Source organism: Cyprinodon tularosa, unplaced genomic scaffold (genome assembly GCF_016077235.1).
Source record: "Cyprinodon tularosa strain WSP-4 unplaced genomic scaffold, ASM1607723v1 ctg407, whole genome shotgun sequence".
In the NCBI taxonomy this organism is placed as follows: domain Eukaryota; kingdom Metazoa; phylum Chordata; class Actinopteri; order Cyprinodontiformes; family Cyprinodontidae; genus Cyprinodon; species Cyprinodon tularosa.
In genome coordinates, this window is record NW_024039127.1 from 827,569 (window position 1) to 851,212 (window position 23,644).

Consider the following 23,644-nt stretch of genomic DNA (forward strand, 5'->3'; position numbering starts at 1 on the left):
GCGGACAGACCTTCTGGTTCTGGATCAGGTTCTTGCTGGGGCAGCTATAGGTGTGAGTGCACAGCTGATCCAGAGGACACCAGTTACAGCTCCAGGAGGAGCTGACACAGGCTAGACACCTGCAGCACAGGGTGACATCATCATCATCATCATCATCATCATCATGATTAACATCATCATCGTCATTATCATCATCATCATTAAAATGATCATAAACATCTTCATCAGCCATTGACCCTGTGAGTCATAGAAATAATAGTAATCATCCCTGCTTGCACACACTGGTAGCAATGTCAGAATGAGATACTATCACTAATCACTATTATCATTATCATCATCATCACTATCATTATTATCATGATGATGATCATCCTCATCAATATCATTTATGACTGTCTGTTCAGTTTATTTCTATAGCTCCAATTCACATCATGTCATCTCAGGTCACTTTCCAGTTCACCAGATCATCCAGTCAGATTGATTCAAAGTTCTATTTCATCCCTACTGACCGCCAGAGGCGGTGCTTCAAGCACTGAATGATCATTCTTGCGCATGCGCAGGTCGAGTATTAATGACAACAAAGTCAGCTGTGACCTGCCGGGGACCCACGTGACTCTATATAGTCACGTGGCACCCGGCAATCAATCCCTTTTGTTCTTCTCGCGCGCATGTGTGTTGAGTACCGGAGTGTGGGTTTGTTTTGAACTGGTTTCTTCTGTGTATTTTTTTCCACCAATTTCCTGGTGGGTTGTTGCTTGGGAGCCCCGGGGAACCCGGTTTTTTGGGCCCGGGGCTCGGGTTTAAATCCGCCCCCCAGGGGGTGCCCCAAGCGCTTTCACCTTACCAGATCTGCGGTGACTGGTTAAGGTTTTTTGTTCTTTTCTCAGCAGTAGTTTTCTGTTCGCTTTTAATTTTCCACGGTTTAAATTTTTTGGCTTTTTTGACTCACGGTAGCGGTTTTTGCTCGCGCTGAGTTTTTTCAGTTTTTTTTTGCCTAAACCCCCCCAGTTTGCGTTTCTGCTCGGGGGTTGGGGTTTTTCTTAATTTTGTTTATCTACCTCCCCCATTGGCGTTTTTTGGGTCGCGCTAGTTGGGTTTTTATTTGTTTGCCCAAGCCCCCCCAGTTTCGGTTTTTTTGCCCCCCGTTGGGTTCTTCTATAGTTTGTTTATCTCCCCTCCCAGTGGCGTTTTTGCTCGCGCTGAGTTGTTTTTTTGTTTGTTTGCCTTTCCCACCCGTTTGCGGTTTTTGCCGCGGGGGGGGTTCTTCCTTTTATTTTGGGTTTTCCTAAAATCACCATGGCGTCTCCCGCTCGTCTGATTTATCTTTATTAATAATCGATTTGCAGTGGCTTTTTTGCTCCCCGCTGAGTTTTGGGAAACTCTGCGGGGGTTTTTTCCCACAAAAGAGTTCGCCCCGTAGCGTTTTCCCCTCTCGTGTTTGACTTGCCCCTTTGGTTTGCAAAGGGTGATCACCGCCTTTTTTTAGCAGGATGAAAGGCTGGGTAATTTATTTGCTCGACCTTCTGGCTCCCCCTTCAGCCGGGGGTGCGGGCCCTGACTTGTGTCCCTCCTCCTCGGGGGTGGAACATCTCCGGGGGGGCTGTCAGATGGGCCTTGCCCCAACTGTCGCGTCAGCCCCGGGGCCGGGGCACATGGATCGGTTTTCTGCACTGGAGCAAACCTTCCGACTGGGCGAGCGCCCCCGCCGCGTGCCTTTGCCGAGGAGAAAGCGGTTTTGCAAACCCATCTACTGTGGATGCACCTTCGGGTCCCCCACGAAGGTGCTAGGGCGGGGCCGATGCAGGGAGGTTGTCCACCCCGAGTGGATTTATCTCCTTTGGCTGGCGGCCCCAAAAGAAAGCCCCCCTCCAGTTCCCCTTTTGGACTGTGGGGATGGGGGCACGGCTTTTCCCTACCGAAACAGGATGAAAGTCAGTCAATGACCGCATTTCTGTTTTTTGGGGGGCGGCCTCTGGCAAAACCCCTTTCTGTGAGGACCTTCCGGAGTGGGCTCCGGGGGCCCCTTTGGGGCCGGGCTCCATTTCCTCCCCGGGGATACGGGGGAGTCTGTTTACATCCGCTTTTTTCGAAAAGGCTCTTGCCCTTTACAGATTATTTTTTCCCCAGGGGGCCCCCTTTTTAGGTCAGAGCCCGCCTTTGGGTTTCCTTTCCCCCGGGGGGGTTTTTTTGCGGGGAAATGCATGCTTGCGGGGCAGGACACCAAGGGGTTTTTACGTTGACGACGGGGTGGGAGGGTCCTTTGGGAGCTATGCAGGAGGGACCCAAGGTTTGGGTTGGGGGAATGCCAGCGGTGGGAAACCCCCCATTGCCTCTCTTTTAAATCCCGCCTGATGAGGCCCTTTCGGGGGCCCCAAAGCCCGTTGTTGGCGCCTCAGGTGCCGTATTTAAACCCAGACCTTTTTCTGTAAGGCCTATGACTTGGGGCCCGCATGGGCCAGGGTTGGGAACTCTCCTCCCATCTTTTGCTGGCCCTGTTTCCCCCTTTGGGAAACGGGTTTCCCCTGGTCATGCCCCGCAAAAGGGCCCGGTTGTTTCATTTGCAAAGGCCCCTTTTCTCTTTGAAGAGGGAAAATTGGGCACCCCACCCCTCCACACTGGTTCATGTCGCCCCCCAGGGGCTGGTTTTGGGGCCAAAATCACCAAATAACTGGGGCCTTTTTTTGGGAGGACCCTCCGGGCCCTGCCGTGGGCCCGGGGGAAACTTTTTTTTGGGTTTAGCGGCACTGGACGCCTTTGGGGCGTACGGCCAGGGCCTTAAAACGAAGGGAACAGCTGGCAGGGGTTAAAAAACGGGGTTTGCCAGCCAGTAAGCCCCCTGGGCAGCTGCGGGTCCCCTTTACGGAGGTCCTTAGTGCCCTTTCCTTCTCCACTGAGCCCCCCCGGGTTTTGTTTTTTAAAAAAATCCCGGTTTGGTCCGGGGACCCCGCTTAGATCGGAGGAAAAAGAGCTCGAGAACCCGGCCCGGGACGAGGTCCTTTCATCCCTTTTTTGGGGGCCGCGCAGTCCCGGCCGGGGTCCTTTCCCCCCGGGCCTTCGAAGGGCCGGGGGACCCGCAATGATGCCTTTGGGCCGGCGGTCGGTTTTTTTTTTTTTCCCCCGGGGGCAAACTCAGCTTTCTGGGTGCCCAACTCCCCGGACTTGTGGGGGTTGTTTCCCCCCCGGGCCCGGGGGGGTAAAACCCTCTTCAATTCGCCCGCGGCCCCACCCCTTCCTGGGGGGGGGGGGGCAGGATGGACCCGTGATCCACGACCCGGTGGGAAGGCCCGGCACTTTAACCCAAAAAATTGCACCTTGCTTGGGCCCGGGTGCTAATTGTGCCTGTGGACCCCCGTGGATCCAGGGGGGTTTTAATTTTCCCCGTATTTTCTGGTTTTCCAAGAAGAACCCCGGGGGGCCCGCGTCCCCGTTTTTGGACCTCAGGGCCTGAATGGGGGACTTGAAGGCCATGGGGCCCCTTTTAAATTTGCTTCCACCAAAAGGGAAATGTTGCAGGGGATTTTCCCCCCGGGGGATTGGTTCACTTTTTCCCTAGATCTCGGGATGCTTTTTTTTCCCTTCCCACGCTCCCCCCCCCATTGGCGGTTTTTTTTTTGTTTTGCTTTTTTAAGGGGGGCATTTTTCCCGTTCAGGGTCCTCCCGTTCGGGAATTTTTCCCCCTGTCCCCCAGGGGGTTCACCCCGATGTGTTTTTCAGGGGGGCCCCCCCCTTTTCCCTGCAGGACAGGGATTGAGGATCCTTTCCAAAATCTGGGCGACTGGCTCATTTGTGCCGCGACGTGGGACCAGGGGGTTTCCCAGATACTGGGTTTGTGCTCCATCATGTGGGATGCTTGGGCTTCGGGGGTGAACATGGGGGAAAAAACAGTCTGACCCCCTCACAGGGGGACTGTCTTCCTGGGCATTTCCAGGATTTTCCCTCTCAATGACTGCCCTTTCCCGGGCCCCCCCAGCGGGTGGACAGTATATTGGGGCGTGCTCCCCCGGAAAATTTAGGCGCGGCATGGCGTTTCCCTCTTGTGGGGGTATCTTCGATCTTGGGGGATGCTTACAGCTGGCCCTCCCCCTTGTGCCCTTGGGGCTGCTTTATTGCCGGCCCCCCCGATGTGGGTTTAACAGCTTGAAACTGGATCCCACACGGAAATCATCGTCTCCGAAGACTTCGGGGGGGGCCTCAGTGTCTTCAAATCCCCCTGTCCCCAAAGGAGGGGGAGGTTGTTTTTTGACCAAAAGGGGTCCCCGGGTCGGGGTTCCCCCCCCGTGTCCTCGGGGGGGTTGTGTTTCAGATGCATCCTCCCCCGGGGTGGGGGGCAACCTGGCGGGGGGCAAATGGCACAGGGGGCATGGCCCCCCGGCCCGGGCAGGGAAACATCAAAAGTCCGGGGTTACAGGCTGTGCTTCTGGCTCTTCAGAGCTTTCTTCCAGGGTTGGGGGGGGAAGCACGTGCTGGTGAGGGGCAGGGGCAACACCACAGTGGTCTTTCCCCATCAAACCCCCAGGGGGGGACGGGGGGTCAAGGAAACTGTTTTGCTTGGAAATCAACGGCTTCTGACCTTGGGGAGCTCCAAAGCATACCAGCCCCCAGAGAGCCTACATCCCAGGGCCGGAGAAGTGCCGCAGGGTTTTCTAAACCCGTCAGAAGGGCCCCTTCCAGGGGATGGAAGCTTTTACCAAGGGGGGTGGTGGAGGGGCTCTTTAAAAGGGGCCCTTTTTGGGGGGCGGCCCTTGGGCCTCTTTGCCCCAAGGGGCGCATTTTACTGTCCCCCCTTTTTTTCTCGTTGGACAACAGCAGCCCCCTGGGCCCGTTTCTCTGGGACAAAGACTGGGCCCCGGACCCTTCCCCTTTTTTTTTGCCTTTTCCCCCCATTTGCCTAAACCCTTTTTAAATCTCCTTTTTAGGGGTACGTCAGGAGGGGGCACGGGGCCTGCTGGTGGCCCCCTACTGGCCCCGGAGGACTTGGGTTTTTCCCCTACTGTGCAAACTCAGGGTCCGGCTCGCCAATGGTCTCCCCTCCAGAGGGGCCTTCTTTCCAGATGGGGGGGGCAGAATTTTGTTCCACACCCCCCCGAAACCCGGAAACCCGGGTCCATCTCTGGATTTGGCCCCCGCAAGGCCGGGTCCACCCCTTTTTCAAGATACACTGGGTCCATAGGGCAATCCCAAAGGCTAATGCATGGGCGCCGGCCCCCGGGGGCTGTTATGCTAAAAGTGGACGGTTTTGCGCCTGGTGCCGTTTATAGAGGGCAGGACCCGGTGCAGTGCTCCGTTTCTGGGCTTTCTGCCTTCCTGCAGGTTTTGCTGGGTTCAAGGACGGCCCCCCTCACCTTAAAGGTTTTAAAGTGGCTGCCTTTTCCCCGTTGGAATGTTGGGGGTTTAATGGGTTTTCTGTTTGGGGCCCAGCAAGGGTGTTGGGACTGTTTTTAAAAAGGTGCTCGGCGGGTTTTCACCCACCCAAAACCCCCCTGTGGCAAAAAGGGTGGGACCCTTTTCCCCCTTGTGCTTTGGGGTCTTTCGGTTTCCCCCCCCATTTTTAGGCCCCTGGGTGGCGGGGCCCTCAAATGGGCTCTAAATGAAGTTTCGTTCCCTTTTTTGCTATTGGGTTTTCCCCCCAAAAAAGGGGTAGGGAGTTACAGGGCCCCTCGATAGCCGAACCCCGCTGCCGGTGGAAACCTGATGGCTCACGTTACACGGTGGGCTGATGTGCTTTTTTCCCAAGGGATCCCCGCCAGCAGGCAGCACCCGCCCCCCCCCAAACTTGCCCGGTTTGACCCCCCGGAAAAACCCTCGAACCACTGTGTTGTCCGTTGGCCCCCTTTTAAAACAAAACACCCAAAGCCACGGCCCTCCCTTTGAAAAGGGCAAAAAAGCCTTTTTTTTGCTGCGGTGGCTCACGGGAAAGGGCCCGGGACTTTTAAGCAAACGACTTGCACACTGGGTTTTTGGATTTTGTCTTTCCCAAAGGGGTTATGCCTTGCAGGGGCCGGCCAAAGCCCGGGGGGAGTGAAATGCCACTCTACAAGGGGGCATGTCGGGCATCGTTTTTCTGCTATGAATGGGGTGCCATTGGGTGTTATAATTTTCGTGGGGGGCCTCCTGGGGAAAACACCTTTTTACCTTTACTCGGTTTTTTACAGGGGGGAAAAAATTTGGGTGCGCCCCATCCGTTCAGGGGAACCCCCCGAGCACCCTGCCTCCATCACATTAGGTGGGGGGTTTTTTAAGGGCGTTGTTCCCTTGGGAAAGTTGCTGATTTCCCCCCCCCTTTTACCTTGTTTTATAAGAGTCACCAGTGCTTTTAAGCAAACCCCCCCCCCTCTGGCCCGGGCATTTGGGAAAAAATAGAAACGGAAAGGGTTTCTTCCGTAACTACGGTTCTATGAAACCCGGATGACCGCCAGAGTTGCTTGGTCCTCGGAATCTCTGCTTTCGCGAGAAGATTGAGGGATTGATTGCCGGGTGCCACGTGACTATATAGAGTCACGTGGGTCCCCGGCAGGTCCAAGCTGACTTTGTTGTCATTAATACTCGACCTGCGCATGCGCAAGAATGATCATTCAGTGCTTGAAGCACCGCCTCTGGCGGTCATCCGGGATTCATAGAACCGTAGTTACGGTAGTAACTTTCGTTTTCTATCTAAGGAAAACCAGCTGATTGCATCGACTCATTGACTCTTCAGCAATCCCTCACACTAAGCATGCTTGTAGCGACAGTGGAGAGGAAAAACTCCCTTTGAACAGGAAGAAACCTCCAGCAGAACCAGGCTCAGTGTGAGCGGCCATCTGCTGAGGCCCACTGGGGTTCAAGGAGACAGAAGCAGACATAGAAAAAGAAGCATAGACACAAAAGGCAACTGTCAACCAGCCACTCTAACTAGAAGCTTCAAAAAGGAAATCATCATCATCATCATCCCTAGTATCACCACCATATTCATCTTTATCACAATTATCCTCACTGGGAAACAAACATTATCACCATGATGGTGGTGGTCCTCCTCCTCCTCCTCCTCTCCTCCTCCTCCTCCTCCCCCTCCTCCTCCTCCTCCCCCTCCTCCTCCTCTCCTCCTCCTCCTCCTCCTCCCCCTCCTCCCCCTCCTCCTCTCCTCCTCCTCTCCTCCTCCTCCTCCTCCCCCTCCTCCTCCCCCTCCTCCTCCTCCTCCTCCTCCTCCTCCTCCTCTCCTCCTCCCCCTCCTCCTCTCCTCCTCCTCCCCCTCCTCCTCCCCCTCCTCCTCTCCTCCTCCTCCCCCTCCTCCTCCCCCTCCTCCTCCTCCTCCTCCTCCTCCCCCTCCTCTGCTCCTCCTCCTCCTCCTCCCCCTCCTCCTCTCCTCCTCCTCCCCCTCCTCTCCTCCTCCTCCTCCTCCTCTCCTCCTCCTCCTCCTCCTCCTCCTCCTCCTCCTCTGCTCCTCCTCCTCCCCTCCTCCTCCTCCTCCCCCTCCTCTGCTCCTCCTCCTCCTCCTCCCCCTCCTCCTCTCCTCCTCCTCCCCCTCCTCCTCCTCTCCTCCTCCTCCTCCTCCCCCTCCTCCTCCTCCCCCTCCTCCTCTCCTCCTCCTCCTCTCCTCCTCCTCCCCCTCCTCCTCTCCTCCTCCTCCCCCTCCTCCTCCTCCTCCTCCTCTCCTCCTCCTCCTCCTCCTCCTCCCCCTCCTCCTCTCCTCCTCCTCCTCTCCTCCTCCTCCTCCTCCTCCTCCCCCTCCTCTGCTCCTTTCTGGCCTAAATTTGCTGCTGTAAAGATTCTGGACTCTTACTGAGAACTCTGGTTCAGTCGGCTTACGGCTCCACAATCGTAGAAGGTCATGTTTCCCGTGGTGATGGTCACGTGACCGAACATCAGAGACACGGGTAGGATCCTGTGATCTGTGGGGACAGAGGTCACTCAGCACCAGGACAGGAGACATGGGAACTCCGCAGATGTTATTAACTCACCACTTCCTGCTGGCAATGGTGGGAGGAGCTTCTGTGCAGGTGACTGACAGGTAAGAGTTGTTCCCATGACGACGGCTGGGTGAGGGGGGAGATTCCCAAAGACACAGGAGAGAGACTCCTCCCCCCGGAGTTCAGGCAGCTGGATGACGGACAGCGTTACCTTGGAGACAAACAGAAGGAAAGTTGTGGATCTGGAACAGCCTTATTTTGGCTTAGAAAAAATGCTAATTGAAGTGTTCCACCTCTCAGTAATGGGGAGCGTTGAGGTCTTTGTTAACCTGCAATACCCCCCTTTCAGAGACATAGACAGCTATGGGGCATTGACGGCTAACAAAGAAGTCAAACGACCCCCATTCCAAAGGGGGGGACCTGTTCATCCGTTTCTATTTGCATGTTTTCTAAACTAAAACCAGGCTTTGTTGAGATGCTGGATAAAACCTGGAACTAAACGCTATTTCTGACATTTGGATTGAAAAATCTTCCTGGATGGAAGAGAAACGTCTTCAAACTTGGAAACAAAGTCCAGAGGATTGATTTTAAATTTTTATGTAATGACCTGGATGACTGAGAATCTTAACCGTGTTATGAAGAAGTGATTTCTTTCTCTCCCAGCCTGTCTACTGTTACTGCTTTAAAAGGAACTGTATGGCAAGACATCTGTAGATTTTATTATCTGTGCAGAACAGCAGGCTCCATTTCTGAGAGTTCACAGCTGTGCTGGTTCCGTCGTCTCCTCTCGGTTTCCCCAGAGGCGGCCATGTTCGGGGAAGACCTTGGAATATGGTGAGTATTTGCACTAAATCAGTAACAGGGAACTATACCTAGAACTGAACTGAAAGCCTGAACCGGATCGGATCAGAACCAAAACCCTTTCGTACATCAGAGGCTTCAACCGCATGACCCCACAGCTCCTTATACCTGAGTCTGCTCCTCTCTGCTCTGATTGGCCGGCTGCAGGCTCTGCACTGTGACGCACTGATTGGTCTGTTCAAAGCTCCAAAGCCAATGGTTGGCCAGCAGGTGACGCTCACACTCATGTTTACGGGAACACCTGGAAAACAGGAAGTCCAAATAAAGGATCAGTTTCTGAAACAAAATGCAGTCCCTTTAATGTCCACTAGATGGGGCCAAAGGACTCCTATGAGAAAAAATCCAGGGATGGGCAGAGACAGGTGATGGACAGACCTACCTTCCCTCCAGGACACACCAGCCACAGTAAGGGTCTCTGATGGACAGACAGGACTGGCAGTCCGTCTGTCTCTCACAGGACGAAACGGGAACCTTTGACACCTGAGACGAGAAAAAGGAGCTGATTTTTTCTGGAGAAGACAAAGGAAACCAAGGCATGGTAGAGGGACAGCGGCGTGTCTCACCCGCTCCTCGGTCAAAACATAAAGATGCTGCTGGCTCTCGTCCAATAGGAGGTCAGCACCTATGGCTCCGCCCTCGTCCACCAACAGGCTGCCGTAGAGTTCACCAGACCAATCAGAGCGCACCAACACCTGCGGCACAGACAGCCAGTCAGACCAGAGCAGAGGACATCTGAAGGTTCTACCTGCTCTCAGCTACAGGGTCTGATTAGGGACAAAAAGGTCCGAAAATATAGAGAGGAGTTAACCTAACTTAAACTTTTATTTTTTTAAATCAGTTCAGGCATCAATCGGATTTTCTCTCGTTCTCCTGCTCTTCTCCTTTTCTCCTCCTGTTCACCTCCAGTTCTTCTCATTTTCTCCTCCCGTTCTCCTCCCGTTCTCCTCCTGCTCTCCTCCTGTTCTTCCCGTTCTCCTCCCGTTCTCCTCCTGCTCTCCTCTTGCTCTCCTCCTGTTCTTCTCCTGCTCTCCTCCTGTTCTTCCCGTTCTCCTCCTGCTCTCCTCTTGCTCTCCTCCTGTTCTTCTCCTGCTCTCCTCTTGCTCTCCTCCTGTTCTTCTCCTGCTCTCCTCCTGTTCTTCCCGTTCTCCTCCTGCTCTCCTCTTGCTCTCCCGTTCTCCTCCTGCTCTCCTCTTGCTCTCCTCGTTCTTCTCCTGCTCTCCTCCTGTTCTTCCCGTTCTCCTCCAGCTCTCCTCTTGCTCTCCTGTTCTCCTGCTCTCCTCTTGCTCTCCTCCTGTTCTTCTCCTGCTCTCCTCCTGTTCTTCTCCTGCTCTCCTCTTGCTCTCCTCCTGTTCTTCTCCTGTTCTCCTCCCGTTCTCCTCCCGTTCTCCTCCTGCTCTCCTCTTGCTCTCCTCCTGTTCTTCTCCTGCTCTCCTCCTGTTCTTCCCGTTCTCCTCCTGCTCTCCTCTTGCTCTCCTGTTCTTCTCCTGCTCTCCTCCTGTTCTTCTCCTGCTCTCCTCCTGTTCTTCTCCTGCTCTCCTCCTGTTCTTCTCCTGCTCTCCTCCTGTTCTTCTCCTGCTCTCCTCCTGTTCTTCTCCTGCTCTCCTCCTGTTCTTCTCCTGTTCTCCTCCTGTTCTCCTCCCGTTCTCCTCCCGTTCTCCTCCTGCTCTCCTCTTGCTCTCCTCCTGTTCTTCTCCTGCTCTCCTCCTGTTCTTCCCGTTCTCCTCCTGTTCTTCTCCTGCTCTCCTCCTGTTCTTCCCGTTCTCCTCCTGCTCTCCTCTTGCTCTCATGTTCTTCTCCTGCTCTCCTCTTGCTCTCCTCCTGTTCTTCTCCTGCTCTCCTCCTGTTCTTCCCGTTCTCCTCCCGTTCTCCTCCTGCTCTCCTCTTGCTCTCCTCCTGTTCTTCTCCTGTTCTTCCCGTTCTCCTCCTGCTCTCCTCTTGCTCTCCTGTTCTTCTCCTGCTCTCCTCTTGCTCTCCTCCTGTTCTTCTCCTGCTCTCCTCCTGTTCTTCCCGTTCTCCTCCTGTTCTTCTCCTGCTCTCCTCTTGCTCTCCTCCTGTTCTTCTCCTGTTCTCCTCCTGTTCTTCTCCTGTTCTCCTCCCGTTCTCCTCCTGCTCTCCTCTTGCTCTCCTCCTGTTCTTCTCCTGCTCTCCTCCTGTTCTTCCCGTTCTTCTCCTGCTCTCCTCTTGCTCTTCCCGTTCTCCTCCTGTTCTTCTCCTGCTCTCCTCTTGCTCTCCTCCTGTTCTTCTCCTGCTCTCCTCTTGCTCTCCTCCTGTTCTTCTCCTGCTCTCCTCCTGTTCTCCCCGTTCTCCTCCTGTTCTTCTCCTGCTCTCCTCTTGCTCTCCTCCTGTTCTTCTCCTGCTCTCCTCTTGCTCTCCTCCTGTTCTTCTCCTGCTCTCCTCTTGCTCTCCTGTTGTTCTCCTGCTCTCCTCTTGCTCTCCTCCTGTTCTTCTCCTGTTCTCCTCCAGTTCTTCTCCTATTCTCCTCCAGTTCTTCTCCTATTCTCCTCCAGTTCTCCTCATGTTCTCCTGCTTATCTCCTGTTCTCCTCCTGTTCACCTCCAGTTCTCCTCCAGTTCGTCTCCTATTCTCCTCCTGTTCTCCTCCTGTTCTTCTCCTGTTCTCCTTCCGTTCTCCTCCCGTTCTCCTCCTGCTCTCCTCTTGCTCTCCTCCTGTTCTTCTCCTGCTCTCCTCCTGTTCTTCCCGTTCTCCTCCTGCTCTCCTCTTGCTCTCCCGTTCTCCTCCTGCTCTCCTCTTGCTCTCCTGTTCTTCTCCTGCTCTCCTCTTGCTCTCCTCCTGTTCTTCTCCTGCTCTCCTCCTGTTCTTCCCGTTCTCCTCCTGTTCTTCTCCTGCTCTCCTCTTGCTCTCCTCCTGTTCTTCTCCTGTTCTCCTCCTGTTCTCCTCCCGTTCTCCTCCCGTTCTCCTCCTGCTCTCCTCTTGCTCTCCTCCTGTTCTTCTCCTGCTCTCCTCCTGTTCTTCCCGTTCTCCTCCTGTTCTCCTCCCGTTCTCCTCCTGCTCTCCTCTTGCTCTCCTCCTGTTCTTCTCCTGCTCTCCTCCTGTTCTTCCCGTTCTCCTCCTGCTCTCCTCTTGCTCTCCTCCTGTTCTTCTCCTGCTCTCCTCCTGTTCTTCCCGTTCTCCTCCTGTTCTTCTCCTGCTCTCCTCCTGTTCTTCCCGTTCTCCTCCTGCTCTCCTCTTGCTCTCCTCCTGTTCTTCTCCTGCTCTCCTCCTGTTCTTCCCGTTCTCCTCCTGTTCTTCTCCTGCTCTCCTCCTGTTCTTCCCGTTCTCCTCCTGCTCTCCTCTTGCTCTCCTGTTCTTCTCCTGCTCTCCTCTTGCTCTCCTCCTGTTCTTCTCCTGCTCTCCTCCTGTTCTTCCCGTTCTCCTCCTGTTCTTCTCCTGCTCTCCTCCTGTTCTTCCCGTTCTCCTCCAGCTCTCCTCTTGCTCTCCTGTTCTTCTCCTGCTCTCCTCTTGCTCTCCTCCTGTTCTTCTCCTGCTCTCCTCCTGTTCTTCCCGTTCTCCTCCTGTTCTTCTCCTGCTCTCCTCCTGTTCTTCCCGTTCTCCTCCTGCTCTCCTCTTGCTCTCCTCGTTCTTCTCCTGCTCTCCTCCTGTTCTTCCCGTTCTCCTCCAGCTCTCCTCTTGCTCTCCTGTTCTTCTCCTGCTCTCCTCTTGCTCTCCTCCTGTTCTTCTCCTGCTCTCCTCCTGTTCTTCCCGTTCTCCTCCTGTTCTTCTCCTGCTCTCCTCTTGCTCTCCTCCTGTTCTTCTCCTGTTCTCCTCCTGTTCTTCTCCTGTTCTCCTCCCGTTCTCCTCCCGTTCTCCTCCTGCTCTCCTCTTGCTCTCCTCGTTCTTCTCCTGCTCTCCTCCTGTTCTTCCCGTTCTCCTCCTGTTCTTCTCCTGCTCTCCTCTTGCTCTCCTCCTGTTCTTCTCCTGCTCTCCTCCTGTTCTTCCCGTTCTTCTCCTGCTCTCCTCTTGCTCTTCCCGTTCTCCTCCTGTTCTTCTCCTGCTCTCCTCTTGCTCTCCTCCTGTTCTTCTCCTGCTCTCCTCTTGCTCTCCTCCTGTTCTTCTCCTGCTCTCCTCCTGTTCTTCCCGTTCTCCTCCTGTTCTTCTCCTGCTCTCCTCTTGCTCTCCTCCTGTTCTTCTCCTGCTCTCCTCTTGCTCTCCTCCTGTTCTTCTCCTGCTCTCCTCTTGCTCTCCTGTTGTTCTCCTGCTCTCCTCTTGCTCTCCTCCTGTTCTTCTCCTGTTCTCCTCCAGTTCTTCTCCTATTCTCCTCCAGTTCTCCTCATGTTCTCCTGCTTATCTCCTGTTCTCCTCCTGTTCACCTCCAGTTCTCCTCCAGTTCGTCTCCTATTCTCCTCCTGTTCTTCTCCTGTTCTCCTTCCGTTCTCCTCCCGTTCTCCTCCTGCTCTCCTCTTGCTCTCCTCCTGTTCTTCTCCTGCTCTCCTCCTGTTCTTCCCGTTCTCCTCCTGCTCTCCTCTTGCTCTCCCGTTCTCCTCCTGCTCTCCTCTTGCTCTCCTGTTCTTCTCCTGCTCTCCTCCTGTTCTTCCCGTTCTCCTCCTGTTCTTCTCCTGCTCTCCTCTTGCTCTCCTCCTGTTCTTCTCCTGTTCTCCTCCTGTTCTCCTCCCGTTCTCCTCCCGTTCTCCTCCTGCTCTCCTCTTGCTCTCCTCCTGTTCTTCTCCTGCTCTCCTCCTGTTCTTCCCGTTCTCCTCCTGCTCTCCTCTTGCTCTCCTCCTGTTCTTCTCCTGCTCTCCTCCTGTTCTTCCCGTTCTCCTCCTGTTCTTCTCCTGCTCTCCTCCTGTTCTACCCGTTCTCCTCCTGCTCTCCTCTTGCTCTCCTCCTGTTCTTCTCCTGTTCTCCTCCTGTTCCTCCCGTTCTCCTCCTGCTCTCCTCCTGCTCTCCTCCTGCTCTCCTCCTGTTCTTCCCGTTCTCCTCCAGCTCTCCTCTTGCTCTCCTGTTCTTCTCCTGCTCTCCTCTTGCTCTCCTCCTGTTCTTCTCCTGCTCTCCTCCTGTTCTTCCCGTTCTCCTCCTGTTCTTCTCCTGCTCTCCTCTTGCTCTCCTCCTGTTCTTCTCCTGCTCTCCTCTTGCTCTCCTCCCCGTTCTTCTCCTGTTTCCTCCTGTTCTTCCGTTCTCCTCCAGCTTCCCCCTTGCTCTCCCGTTCTTCTTCTTCCTCTTGCTCTCCTCCCGTTTTTTCCTGCTCTCCCCTTTCTTCCCGTTTCCTCCCGTTCTTCTCTGCTTCCTCTTGCTCTCCTCCCGTCTTTTCCTGTTCTCCCCCTGTTCTTCTCCTGTTTTCCTCCTGTTTCTCCCCGTTTCCTCCCGCTCTCCCTTTTCTTCCTCCTGTTTTTTCCCGCCTCCTCCTGTTTTCCCCTTCTCCCCCTGCCTCCCCTTTCTTCCTGTTCTTCTCCTGCTGTCCTCTTGCCTCCCCTGTTCTTCTCCTGCTCTCCTCCCGTTCTTCCCGTTTCCCTTTTCTTTTCCTGCTCTCCTTTGCTTCCTCTGTTTTTCTCCTGCTCTCCTCTTGCTTCTCCTGTTTTTTTTCCTGCCTTCCCCTTCTTTCCCCTATTCTCCCCAGTTTCCTCATGTTCCCCTGCTTATCTCTGTTCTCCCCCCTGTTCACCTCCAGTTTTCCTCCAGTTCTTCCTATTTCCTCCTGTTTCCCCCCTGTTTTCTCCCCGTTTTCCTCCGTTCTCCTCCGTTTCCTCCTGCTCTTTCCTTTTCTCTCCTCCGTTTTCCCCTTCTCCTTGTTCTTTCCCCTTTCCCCCTGTCTCCCTTGCTCTCCCCTTTCCTCCTGCTCTCCTCGCTCTCCTCGTTTTCTCCTGCTCTCCCCCTGTTTTCCGTTCCCTCCAGCTTCTCTTGCTCTTTCCGTTTTTTTCCTGCCTCCTTTGCTCTCCTCCTGTTTTCCCCCCTTTCTCTCCTCCTGTTCTTTTCCCCCTTCTCCTCCCGTTCTTCTCCTGCTCTCCTTGCTCCCTCTGTTCTTTTCCCCGTTCTCCTCTGTTCTCCTTCCGTTCCTCCCGGGGGGGGGGGGTTCCCTCCTCTCTCCTCTTTCTCCTCCTGTTCTTCTCCTGCTCTCCCCCCCTGTCTTCCCGTTCCTCCTGCCTCTCTTGCTCTCTGTTCTTCTCCTGCTCTCCTCTTCTCCCCCTCCCCGTTTTCTCCCCGCTCTTCCCCTGTTTTCCCCCTTCTCCCCTTTTCTTCTCCTGCTCTCCCCCTTTTTTTCCCGTTCTCCTCCCGCTCTCCTCTTTTCTCCTCCTGTTTTTTCCCGTTTCCTCCTGTTCTTCCCGTTTTTCCCCCCTGCTCTCTTTGTTCCTCTTTCTTCTCCTGTCTCCCCCTGTTCTTCCCGTTCTCCTCCCCTCTCCTCTTGCTCTCCTGTTCTTTCCCGCCTCCTTGTCTCCCCTGTTTTTCCTGCTCTTCCCGTTCTTCCCGTTTCCTCTGTTTTCTCGTCTCCTTTGTCTCCTCCTGTTCTTCTCCTGTTCTCCCCCTGTTCTTTCCTGTTTCCTCCGTTCCCTCCGTTCTCTCCTGCTCTCCCTTTGTCTTTCCCCCTGTTCTTCTTGCTCTCCTCCCTTTTTTTTCCCCCTTCTCCTTGCTCTCCTTTGCTTCTGTTTTTCCTGCTCTCCTCTTGCTCTCCTCCTGTTTTCTCCTGCTCTCCCCTTGTCTCCTCCCGTTCTTTCCTGCTCCCTCCTGTTCTTCCGTTTTCCCTGCTCTCCTCTTTTCCTTTCCCGTTTCCCCCTTTCTTTCCCGCTCTCCGTTCTTCCGTTTCCTCCTGTTCTTCTCCTGCTTCCCCCTTTTCCTCCTCCCCGTTCTTTCCTGCTCTTCTTGCTTCCTCCCGTTTTCCCCTTCTCTCCTCTTGTCTCCGTTGTTTTCGCTCCCTCTTCTCCCCTCCCGTTCTTCTCCTGTTTTTTCCTCCAGTTCTTTCCTATTTCCTCCAGTTCTCCCCATGTTTCCTGTTATCTCCTTTCCCCCCTTTTACCCAGTTCTCCCCCAGTTCTTCCTAACTCCTTGTTTCCCCTGTTTTTTTTCCCGTTCTCCTTCCTTCTCCTCCCGTTTTCCCCCTGCCTTTCCCCTTGCTCCCTCCTGTTTTTCTCCTGCTCCCCCTCCCGTTCTTCTCCTGCTCTCCTCCTGTTCTTCCCGTTCTCCTCCTGCTCTCCTCTTGCTCTCCCGTTCTCCTCCTGCTCTCCTCTTGCTCTCCTGTTCTTCTCCTGCTCTCCTCTTGCTCTCCTCCTGTTCTTCTCCTGCTCTCCTCCTGTTCTTCCCGTTCTCCTCCTGTTGTTCTCCTGCTCTCCTCTTGCTCTCCTCCTGTTCTTCTCCTGTTCTCCTCCCGTTCTCCTCCCGTTCTCCTCCTGCTCTCCTCTTGCTCTCCTCCTGTTCTTCTCCTGCTCTCCTCCTGTTCTTCCCGTTCTCCTCCTGCTCTCCTCTTGCTCTCCTCCTGTTCTTCTCCTGCTCTCCTCCTGTTCTTCCCGTTCTCCTCCTGAGCTCCTCCTGTTCTTCCCGTTCTCCTCCTGCTCTCCTCTTGCTCTCCTCCTGTTCTTCTCCTGTTCTCCTCCTGTTCTTCCCGTTCTCCTCCTGCTCTCCTCCTGCTCTCCTCCTGTTCTTCCCGTTCTCCTCCAGCTCTCCTCTTGCTCTCCTATTCTTCTCCTGCTCTCCTCTTGCTCTCCTCCTGTTCTTCTCCTGCTCTCCTCCTGTTCTTCCCGTTCTCCTCCTGTTCTTCTCCTGCTCTCCTCTTGCTCTCCTCCTGTTCTTCTCCTGCTCTCCTCTTGCTCTCCTCCTGTTCTTCTCCTGTTCTCCTCCTGTTCTTCCCGTTCTCCTCCAGCTCTCCTCTTGCTCTCCTGTTCTTCTCCTGCTCTCCTCTTGCTCTCCTCCTGTTCTTCTCCTGCTCTCCTCCTGTTCTTCCCGTTCTCCTCCTGTTCTTCTCCTGCTCTCCTCTTGCTCTCCTCCTGTTCTTCTCCTGTTCTCCTCCTGTTCTTCTCCTGTTCTCCTCCTGTTCTCCTCCCGTTCTCCTCCTGCTCTCCTCTTGCTCTCCTCCTGTTCTTCTCCTGCTCTCCTCCTGTTCTTCCCGTTCTCCTCCTGCTCTCCTCTTGCTCTCCTGTTCTTCTCCTGCTGTCCTCTTGCTCTCCTCCTGTTCTTCTCCTGCTCTCCTCCTGTTCTTCCCGTTCTCCTCCTGTTCTTCTCCTGCTCTCCTCTTGCTCTCCTCCTGTTCTTCTCCTGCTCTCCTCTTGCTCTCCTCCTGTTCTTCTCCTGCTCTCCTCTTGCTCTCCTGTTGTTCTCCTGCTCTCCTCTTGCTCTCCTCCTGTTCTTCTCCTGTTCTCCTCCAGTTCTTCTCCTATTCTCCTCCAGTTCTCCTCATGTTCTCCTGCTTATCTCCTGTTCTCCTCCTGTTCACCTCCAGTTCTCCTCCAGTTCGTCTCCTATTCTCCTCCTGTTCTCCTCCTGTTCTTCTCCTGTTCTCCTCCCGTTCTCCTCCCGTTCTCCTCCTGCTCTCCTCTTGCTCTCCTCCTGTTCTTCTCCTGCTCTCCTCCTGTTCTTCCCGTTCTCCCCCTGCTCTCCTCTTGCTCTCCCGTTCTCCTCCTGCTCTCCTCTTGCTCTCCTCGTTCTTCTCCTGCTCTCCTCCTGTTCTTCCCGTTCTCCTCCAGCTCTCCTCTTGCTCTCCTGTTCTTCTCCTGCTCTCCTCTTGCTCTCCTCCTGTTCTTCTCCTGCTCTCCTCCTGTTCTTCCCGTTCTCCTCCTGTTCTTCTCCTGCTCTCCTCTTGCTCTCCTCCTGTTCTTCTCCTGTTCTCCTCCTGTTCTCCTCCCGTTCTCCTCCCGTTCTCCTCCTGCTCTCCTCTTGCTCTCCTCCTGTTCTTCTCCTGCTCTCCTCCTGTTCTTCCCGTTCTCCTCCTGCTCTCCTCTTGCTCTCCTGTTCTTCTCCTGCTCTCCTCTTGCTCTCCTCCTGTTCTTCTCCTGCTCTCCTCCTGTTCTTCCCGTTCTCCTCCTGTTCTTCTCCTGCTCTCCTCCTGTTCTTCCCGTTCTCCTCCTGCTCTCCTCTTGCTCTCCTCCTGTTCTTCTCCTGTTCTCCTCCTGTTCTTCCCGTTCTCCTCCTGCTCTCCTCTTGCTCTCCTCGTTCTTCTCCTGCTCTCCTCCTGTTCTTCCCGTTCTCCTCCTGCTCTCCTCTTGCTCTCCTCGTTCTTCTCCTGCTCTCCTCCTGCTCTCCTCCCGTTCTCCTCCCGTTCTCCTCCTGCTCTCCTCTTGCTCTCCTCCTGTTCTTCTCCTGCTCTCCTCCTGTTCTTCCCGTTCTCCTCCTGTTCTTCTCCTGCTCTCCTCTTGCTCTCCTCCTGTTCTTCTCCTGTTCTCCTCCTGTTCTTCTCCTGTTCTCCTCCCGTTCTCCTCCTGCTCTCCTCTTGCTCTCCTCCTGTTCTTCTCCTGCTCTCCTCCTGTTCTTCCCGTTCTCCTCCTGCTCTCCTCTTGCTCTCCTGTTCTTCTCCTGCTCTCCTCTTGCTCTCCTCCTGTTCTTCTCCTGCTCTCCTCCTGTTCTTCCCGTTCTCCTCCTGCTCTCCTCTTGCTCTCCTGTTCTTCTCCTGCTGTCCTCTTGCTCTCCTCCTGTTCTTCTCCTGCTCTCCTCCTGTTCTTCCCGTTCTCCTCCTGTTCTTCTCCTGCTCTCCTCTTGCTCTCCTCCTGTTCTTCTCCTGCTCTCCTCTTGCTCTCCTCCTGTTCTTCTCCTGCTCTCCTCTTGCTCTCCTGTTGTTCTCCTGCTCTCCTCTTGCTCTCCTCCAGTTCTCCTCATGTTCTCCTGCTTATCTCCTGTTCTCCTCCTGTTCACCTCCAGTTCTCCTCCAGTTCGTCTCCTATTCTCCTCCTGTTCTTCTCCTGTTCTCCTCCCGTTCTCCTCCCGTTCTCCTCCTGCTCTCCTCTTGCTCTCCTCCTGTTCTTCTCCTGCTCTCCTCCTGTTCTTCCCGTTCTCCTCCTGCTCTCCTCTTGCTCTCCTCCTGTTCTTCTCCTGCTCTCCTCCTGTTCTTCCCGTTCTCCTCCAGTTCGTCTCCTATTCTCCTCCTGTTCTTCTCCTGTTCTCCTCCCGTTCTCCTCCCGTTCTCCTCCTGCTCTCCTCTTGCTCTCCTCCTGTTCTTCTCCTGCTCTCCTCTTGCTCTCCTGTTCTTCTCCTGCTCTCCTCTTGCTCTCCTCCTGTTCTTCTCCTGCTCTCCTCCTGTTCTTCCCGTTCTCCTCCTGTTCTTCTCCTGCTCTCCTCTTGCTCTCCTCCTGTTCTCCTCCTGTTCTCCTCCCGTTCTCCTCCCGTTCTCCTCCTGCTCTCCTCTTGCTCTCCTCCTGTTCTTCTCCTGCTCTCCTCCTGTTCTTCTCCTGCTCTCCTCTTGCTCTCCTCCTGTTCTTCTCCTGTTCTCCTCCTGTTCTTCTCCTGTTCTCCTCCCGTTCTCCTCCCGTTCTCCTCCTGCTCTCCTCTTGCTCTCCTCCTGTTCTTCTCCTGCTCTCCTCCTGTTCTTCCCGTTCTCCTCCTGCTCTCCTCTTGCTCTCCTGTTCTTCTCCTGCTCTCCTCTTGCTCTCCTCCTGTTCTTCTCCTGCTCTCCTCCTGTTCTTCCCGTTCTCCTCCTGTTCTTCTCCTGCTCTCCTCCTGTTCTTCCCGTTCTCCTCCTGCTCTCCTCTTGCTCTCCTCCTGTTCTTCTCCTGTTCTCCTCCTGTTCTTCCCGTTCTCCTCCTGCTCTCCTCTTGCTCTCCTCGTTCTTCTCCTGCTCTCCTCCTGTTCTTCCCGTTCTCCTCCAGCTCTCCTCTTGCTCTCCTGTTCTTCTCCTGCTCTCCTCTTGCTCTCCTCCTGTTCTTCTCCTGCTCTCCTCCTGTTCTTCCCGTTCTCCTCCTGTTCTTCTCCTGCTCTCCTCTTGCTCTCCTCCTGTTCTTCTCCTGTTCTCCTCCTGTTCTTCTCCTGTTCTCCTCCCGTTCTCCTCCCGTTCTCCTCCTGCTCTCCTCTTGCTCTCCTCCTGTTCTTCTCCTGCTCTCCTCCTGTTCTTCCCGTTCTCCTCCTGCTCTCCTCTTGCTCTCCTGTTCTTCTCCTGCTCTCCTCTTGCTCTCCTCCTGTTCTTCTCCTGCTCTCCTCCTGTTCTTCCCGTTCTCCTCCTGTTCTTCTCCTGCTCTCCTCTTGCTCTCCTCCTGTTCTTCTCCTGCTCTCCTCTTGCTCTCCTCCTGTTCTTCTCCTGCTCTCCTCTTGCTCTCCTGTTGTTCTCCTGCTCTCCTCTTGCTCTCCTCCTGTTCTTCTCCTGTTCTCCTCCAGTTCTCCTCTTGTTCTCCTGCTTATCTCCTGTTCTCCTCCTGTTCACCTCCAGTTCTCCTCCAGTTCGTCTCCTATTCTTCTCCTGCTCTCCTCTTGCTCTCCTGTTGTTCTCCTGCTCTCCTCTTGCTCTCCTCCTGTTCTTCTCCTGTTCTCCTCTTGCTCTCCTGTTGTTCTCCTGCTCTCCTCTTGCTCTCCTCCTGTTCTTCTCCTGTTCTCCTCCAGTTCTCCTCTTGTTCTCCTGCTTATCTCCTGTTCTCCTCCTGTTCACCTCCAGTTCTCCTCCAGTTCGTCTCCTATTCTCCTCCTGATCTCCTCTTGTTTCTTGCTGACTAAATGTAATTTCCGACACTGAGGGCCAAATTGCTGCTTGTCATCATCGGCTTATTTTCCTGCAGCTGTTCCGTCTCTGGTCCCCCCCCCCATTATAACCATATCTGCTAAAAATGGCCGCCTTGCTGCTGATCTATTGTTCAGTGCTTCTCTATGTGCTGCAGACCAGCTGATCTCCTGTTAGAACAGATTCATGGTTTTTCTCCAGCTTTGTTTCTATAGATCATCTGATTAAACTATTTCTGTTACAGTGAAACAGACTAAGGGCTGGTTGTCATAACAACGTTATGCAGAGTATGTAAAGTTAATTAAATTACACGTGGTAATTTATCTAGAGCCAATTCACAGCACATGTCGTCTGCAGGCTCTTTATAAACCACAGATTGAATCTGTTTCCTCTTTTCTGAAGTTGCCCTGAAATGAAAAGGTTTGTTTCTGAGGAAACTGGCATCGAGTCACTGACTGTAATCATTCCTCCTGTGGTCGACATGCAGCAGCGGAGAGAAAAACTCCCTTCTAACAGGTAGAGAAGATGCATGATGTCTGCCCTGCTGCTGATTCTGAGACAGAAGAACCAGTCCAGCTCTCCACCTGACCTCACAGATCAGGGTCAATGAGGGCGTTTTCCCGATCGGCGGCTGGTCCCTTGCCCACTACTCACCGTTTGCCCGTGGAGGGTCGGCCATTTTAAAGGTATTGTGGAGGATGTTTTAAAATCCACTGCACTTTAAAAAACAAATGCACATGCACGGCCCTGTACCCACTCCTATTAGACTTGTGCGAGTCAACAGAGCGTGCACGAGGAGAAATGGACTCGTGCACGCTCTGTTTAAAAGTTTCTCATGGCTCATAGCAGCTCACTGTGTTCGACCGTCCACCCTAACCCCTAAACCCCTCCATCACTATAGAGCGGGGACTATATAGTGAACTTTATAGTGAACTCAGTTTCCTGACCGTTCAGACAGATGATCACTGCTTTTAGCTCCGTTCGTCACGTAACTCCTCCTCCACGCGGTGCCTACGCCATCTTTGTTATTAGTCGCCACTGTCGGGTAGCGGCAGCCTATGGCGTTAGCGGGCCGCTGTAACAGCAAATCCCATGATGCATTGAGAGGAGAGCTCTCCTTGCAAAGCATTCTGGGATATCAGTCTATCTGAAACCAGCTGCTCATAAAGTCTCAGCGAGGATCTGCTTCCCATCCAGCAGCAGGTGCAGCTGCATGGAGGATGGGACATTACTTCTGCATACGTGTTGCATTTATTATTTCATATCGCTATAGAAATCTCTCTAGAAATCTCTTTTTTCTATAGAATTTTATAATTCTTATATCAAATAAAAAGCTTCATGCATTATTATTTTAAGTTATTTGTTATTAATGAGCATTTTTTCTGTCAGCCTGATTTTTCTGGCGCTGCAGAAAAGAGTCATTTTCCTGTGAATGTGCTTTACTGGAGGCATCCATGTTTGTCAAAGAACACTACTGCCACCTACTGGTTAGTGACGTCACGGTGCAGTATCGGCTGTTGATCAAGTCCCAGTGCTGTATCTGGTGTTTGTCCCAACGCGCTATTATCCAAGTCATCTTGAAAACATTCTTCTTCCAAATGTTGGCTACATATTACGGGTTTTTTCTCTGGCCAGAAGTTCGATGGCAAATCCTCCCTCTTCAAGTTGGCGATCCAACGACCAACCCGTCCGTGGAGGATCAGGAATCAGAAAGGTGGAATAACTCTTTTATTTCCACTTTTACCCGATGTATTCCAGCATCCAGCTGCCATGCACGTGGACATTGTCAGTTTCACTATAGCTCTGGTGAATTTCAATGGTGAAGTCCTCTGGAAATCTTCAATACAGGTGCTGGTCATAAAATTAGAATATCATGAAAAAGTAGATTGATTTCAGTAATTCCATTTAAAAAGTGAAACTTGTATATTATATTCATACATTACATACAAACTCATATATTTCAGATGTTTATTTTGTTTAATTTTGATGATTACAAATGACAACAAATGAAAATCTCAAATTCATCATATCAGAAAATTAGAATATTACTGAAGACCAATAAAAACAAAGGATTTATAGAAATGTTGGCCAACTGAAAAGTATGAACATGAAAAGTATGAGCATGTACAGCACTCAGTATTTAGTTGGGCCTCCTTTGGCCTGTATTACTGCAGCAATGCGGCGTGGCATGGAGTCGATCAGTCTGTGGCACTGCTCAGGTGTTATGATAGCCCAGGTTGCTCTAATAGTGGCTTTTAGCTCTTCTGAATTGTTGGGTCTGGTGTATTGCATCTTCTTCTTCACAATACCCCATAGATTTTCTATGGGGTTAAGGTCAGGAGAGTTTGCTGGCCAATTAAGAACAGGGATACCATGGTCCTTCAACCAGGTACTGGTAGCTTTGGCACTGTGTGCAGGTGCCAAGTCCTGTTGGAAAATGAAATCTGCATCTCCAAAAAGTTGGTCAGCTGCAGGAAGCATGAAGTGCTCTAAAACTTCCTGGTATGTGGCTGCGTTGACCCTGGACCTCAGAAAACACAATGGACCAACACCAGCAGATGACATGGCACCCCAAACCATCACTGACTGTGGAAACTTTACACTGGACTTCAAGCAACGTGGATGAAGTGCCTCTCTTCTTTTCCTCCAGACTCTGGGACTTTGATTTCCAAAGGAAATGCAAAATTTACTTTCATCAGAGAACATGACTTTGGACCACTCACCAGCAGTCCAGTCCTGTTTCTCTTTAGCCCAGGCAAGACGCTTCTGACGCTGTCTGTGGTTCAAGAGTGGCTTGACACAAGGAATGCGACAGCAGAAACCCATGTCTTTCATACGTCTGTGTGTGGTGGTTCTTGAAGCACTCACTCCAGCTGCAGTCCACTCTTTGTGAATCTCCCCCACATTTTTGAATGGGTTTTGTTTCACAATCCTCTCCAGGGTGCGGTTATCTCTCTTGCTTGTACACTTTTTTCGACCACATCTTTTCCTTCCCTTCGCCTCTCTATTAATGTGCTTGGACACTGAGCTCTGTGAACAGCCAGCCTCTTTAGCGATGACCTTTTGTGTCTTGCCCTCCTTGTGCAAGGTGTCGATGGTCGTCTTTTGGACAACTGTCAAGTCAGCAGTCTTCCCCATGATTGTGTAGCCTATAGAACTAGACTGAAAGACCATTTAAAGGCTTTTGCAGGTGGTTTGAGTTAATTAGCTGATTAGAGTGTGGCACCAGGGGCCATCAATTTTGAACCTTTTCACAATATTCTAATTTTCTGATATGATGAATTTGAGATTTTCATTTGTTGTCATTTGTAATCATCAAAATTAAACAAAATAAACATCTGAAATA

General features: G+C 53.1%; 1 protein-coding gene across 1 annotated transcript in view; it reads right to left on the bottom strand.

The window, feature by feature from the left end:
- The window catches only part of plxnb3 (plexin B3), an 86,847-nt gene that overhangs the window by 19,762 nt on the left and 43,441 nt on the right, over positions 1–23,644 (bottom strand). The window contains exons 5-10 of the mRNA XM_038298426.1: positions 9,308–9,436; positions 9,124–9,224; positions 8,853–8,985; positions 7,935–8,094; positions 7,757–7,865; positions 11–119 (exon numbers count right to left, since the gene is read on the bottom strand). Of these exons, the coding sequence (XP_038154354.1) occupies positions 11–119; positions 7,757–7,865; positions 7,935–8,094; positions 8,853–8,985; positions 9,124–9,224; positions 9,308–9,436 (741 nt within the window). The remainder of the gene's footprint in view (positions 1–10; positions 120–7,756; positions 7,866–7,934; positions 8,095–8,852; positions 8,986–9,123; positions 9,225–9,307; positions 9,437–23,644) is intronic.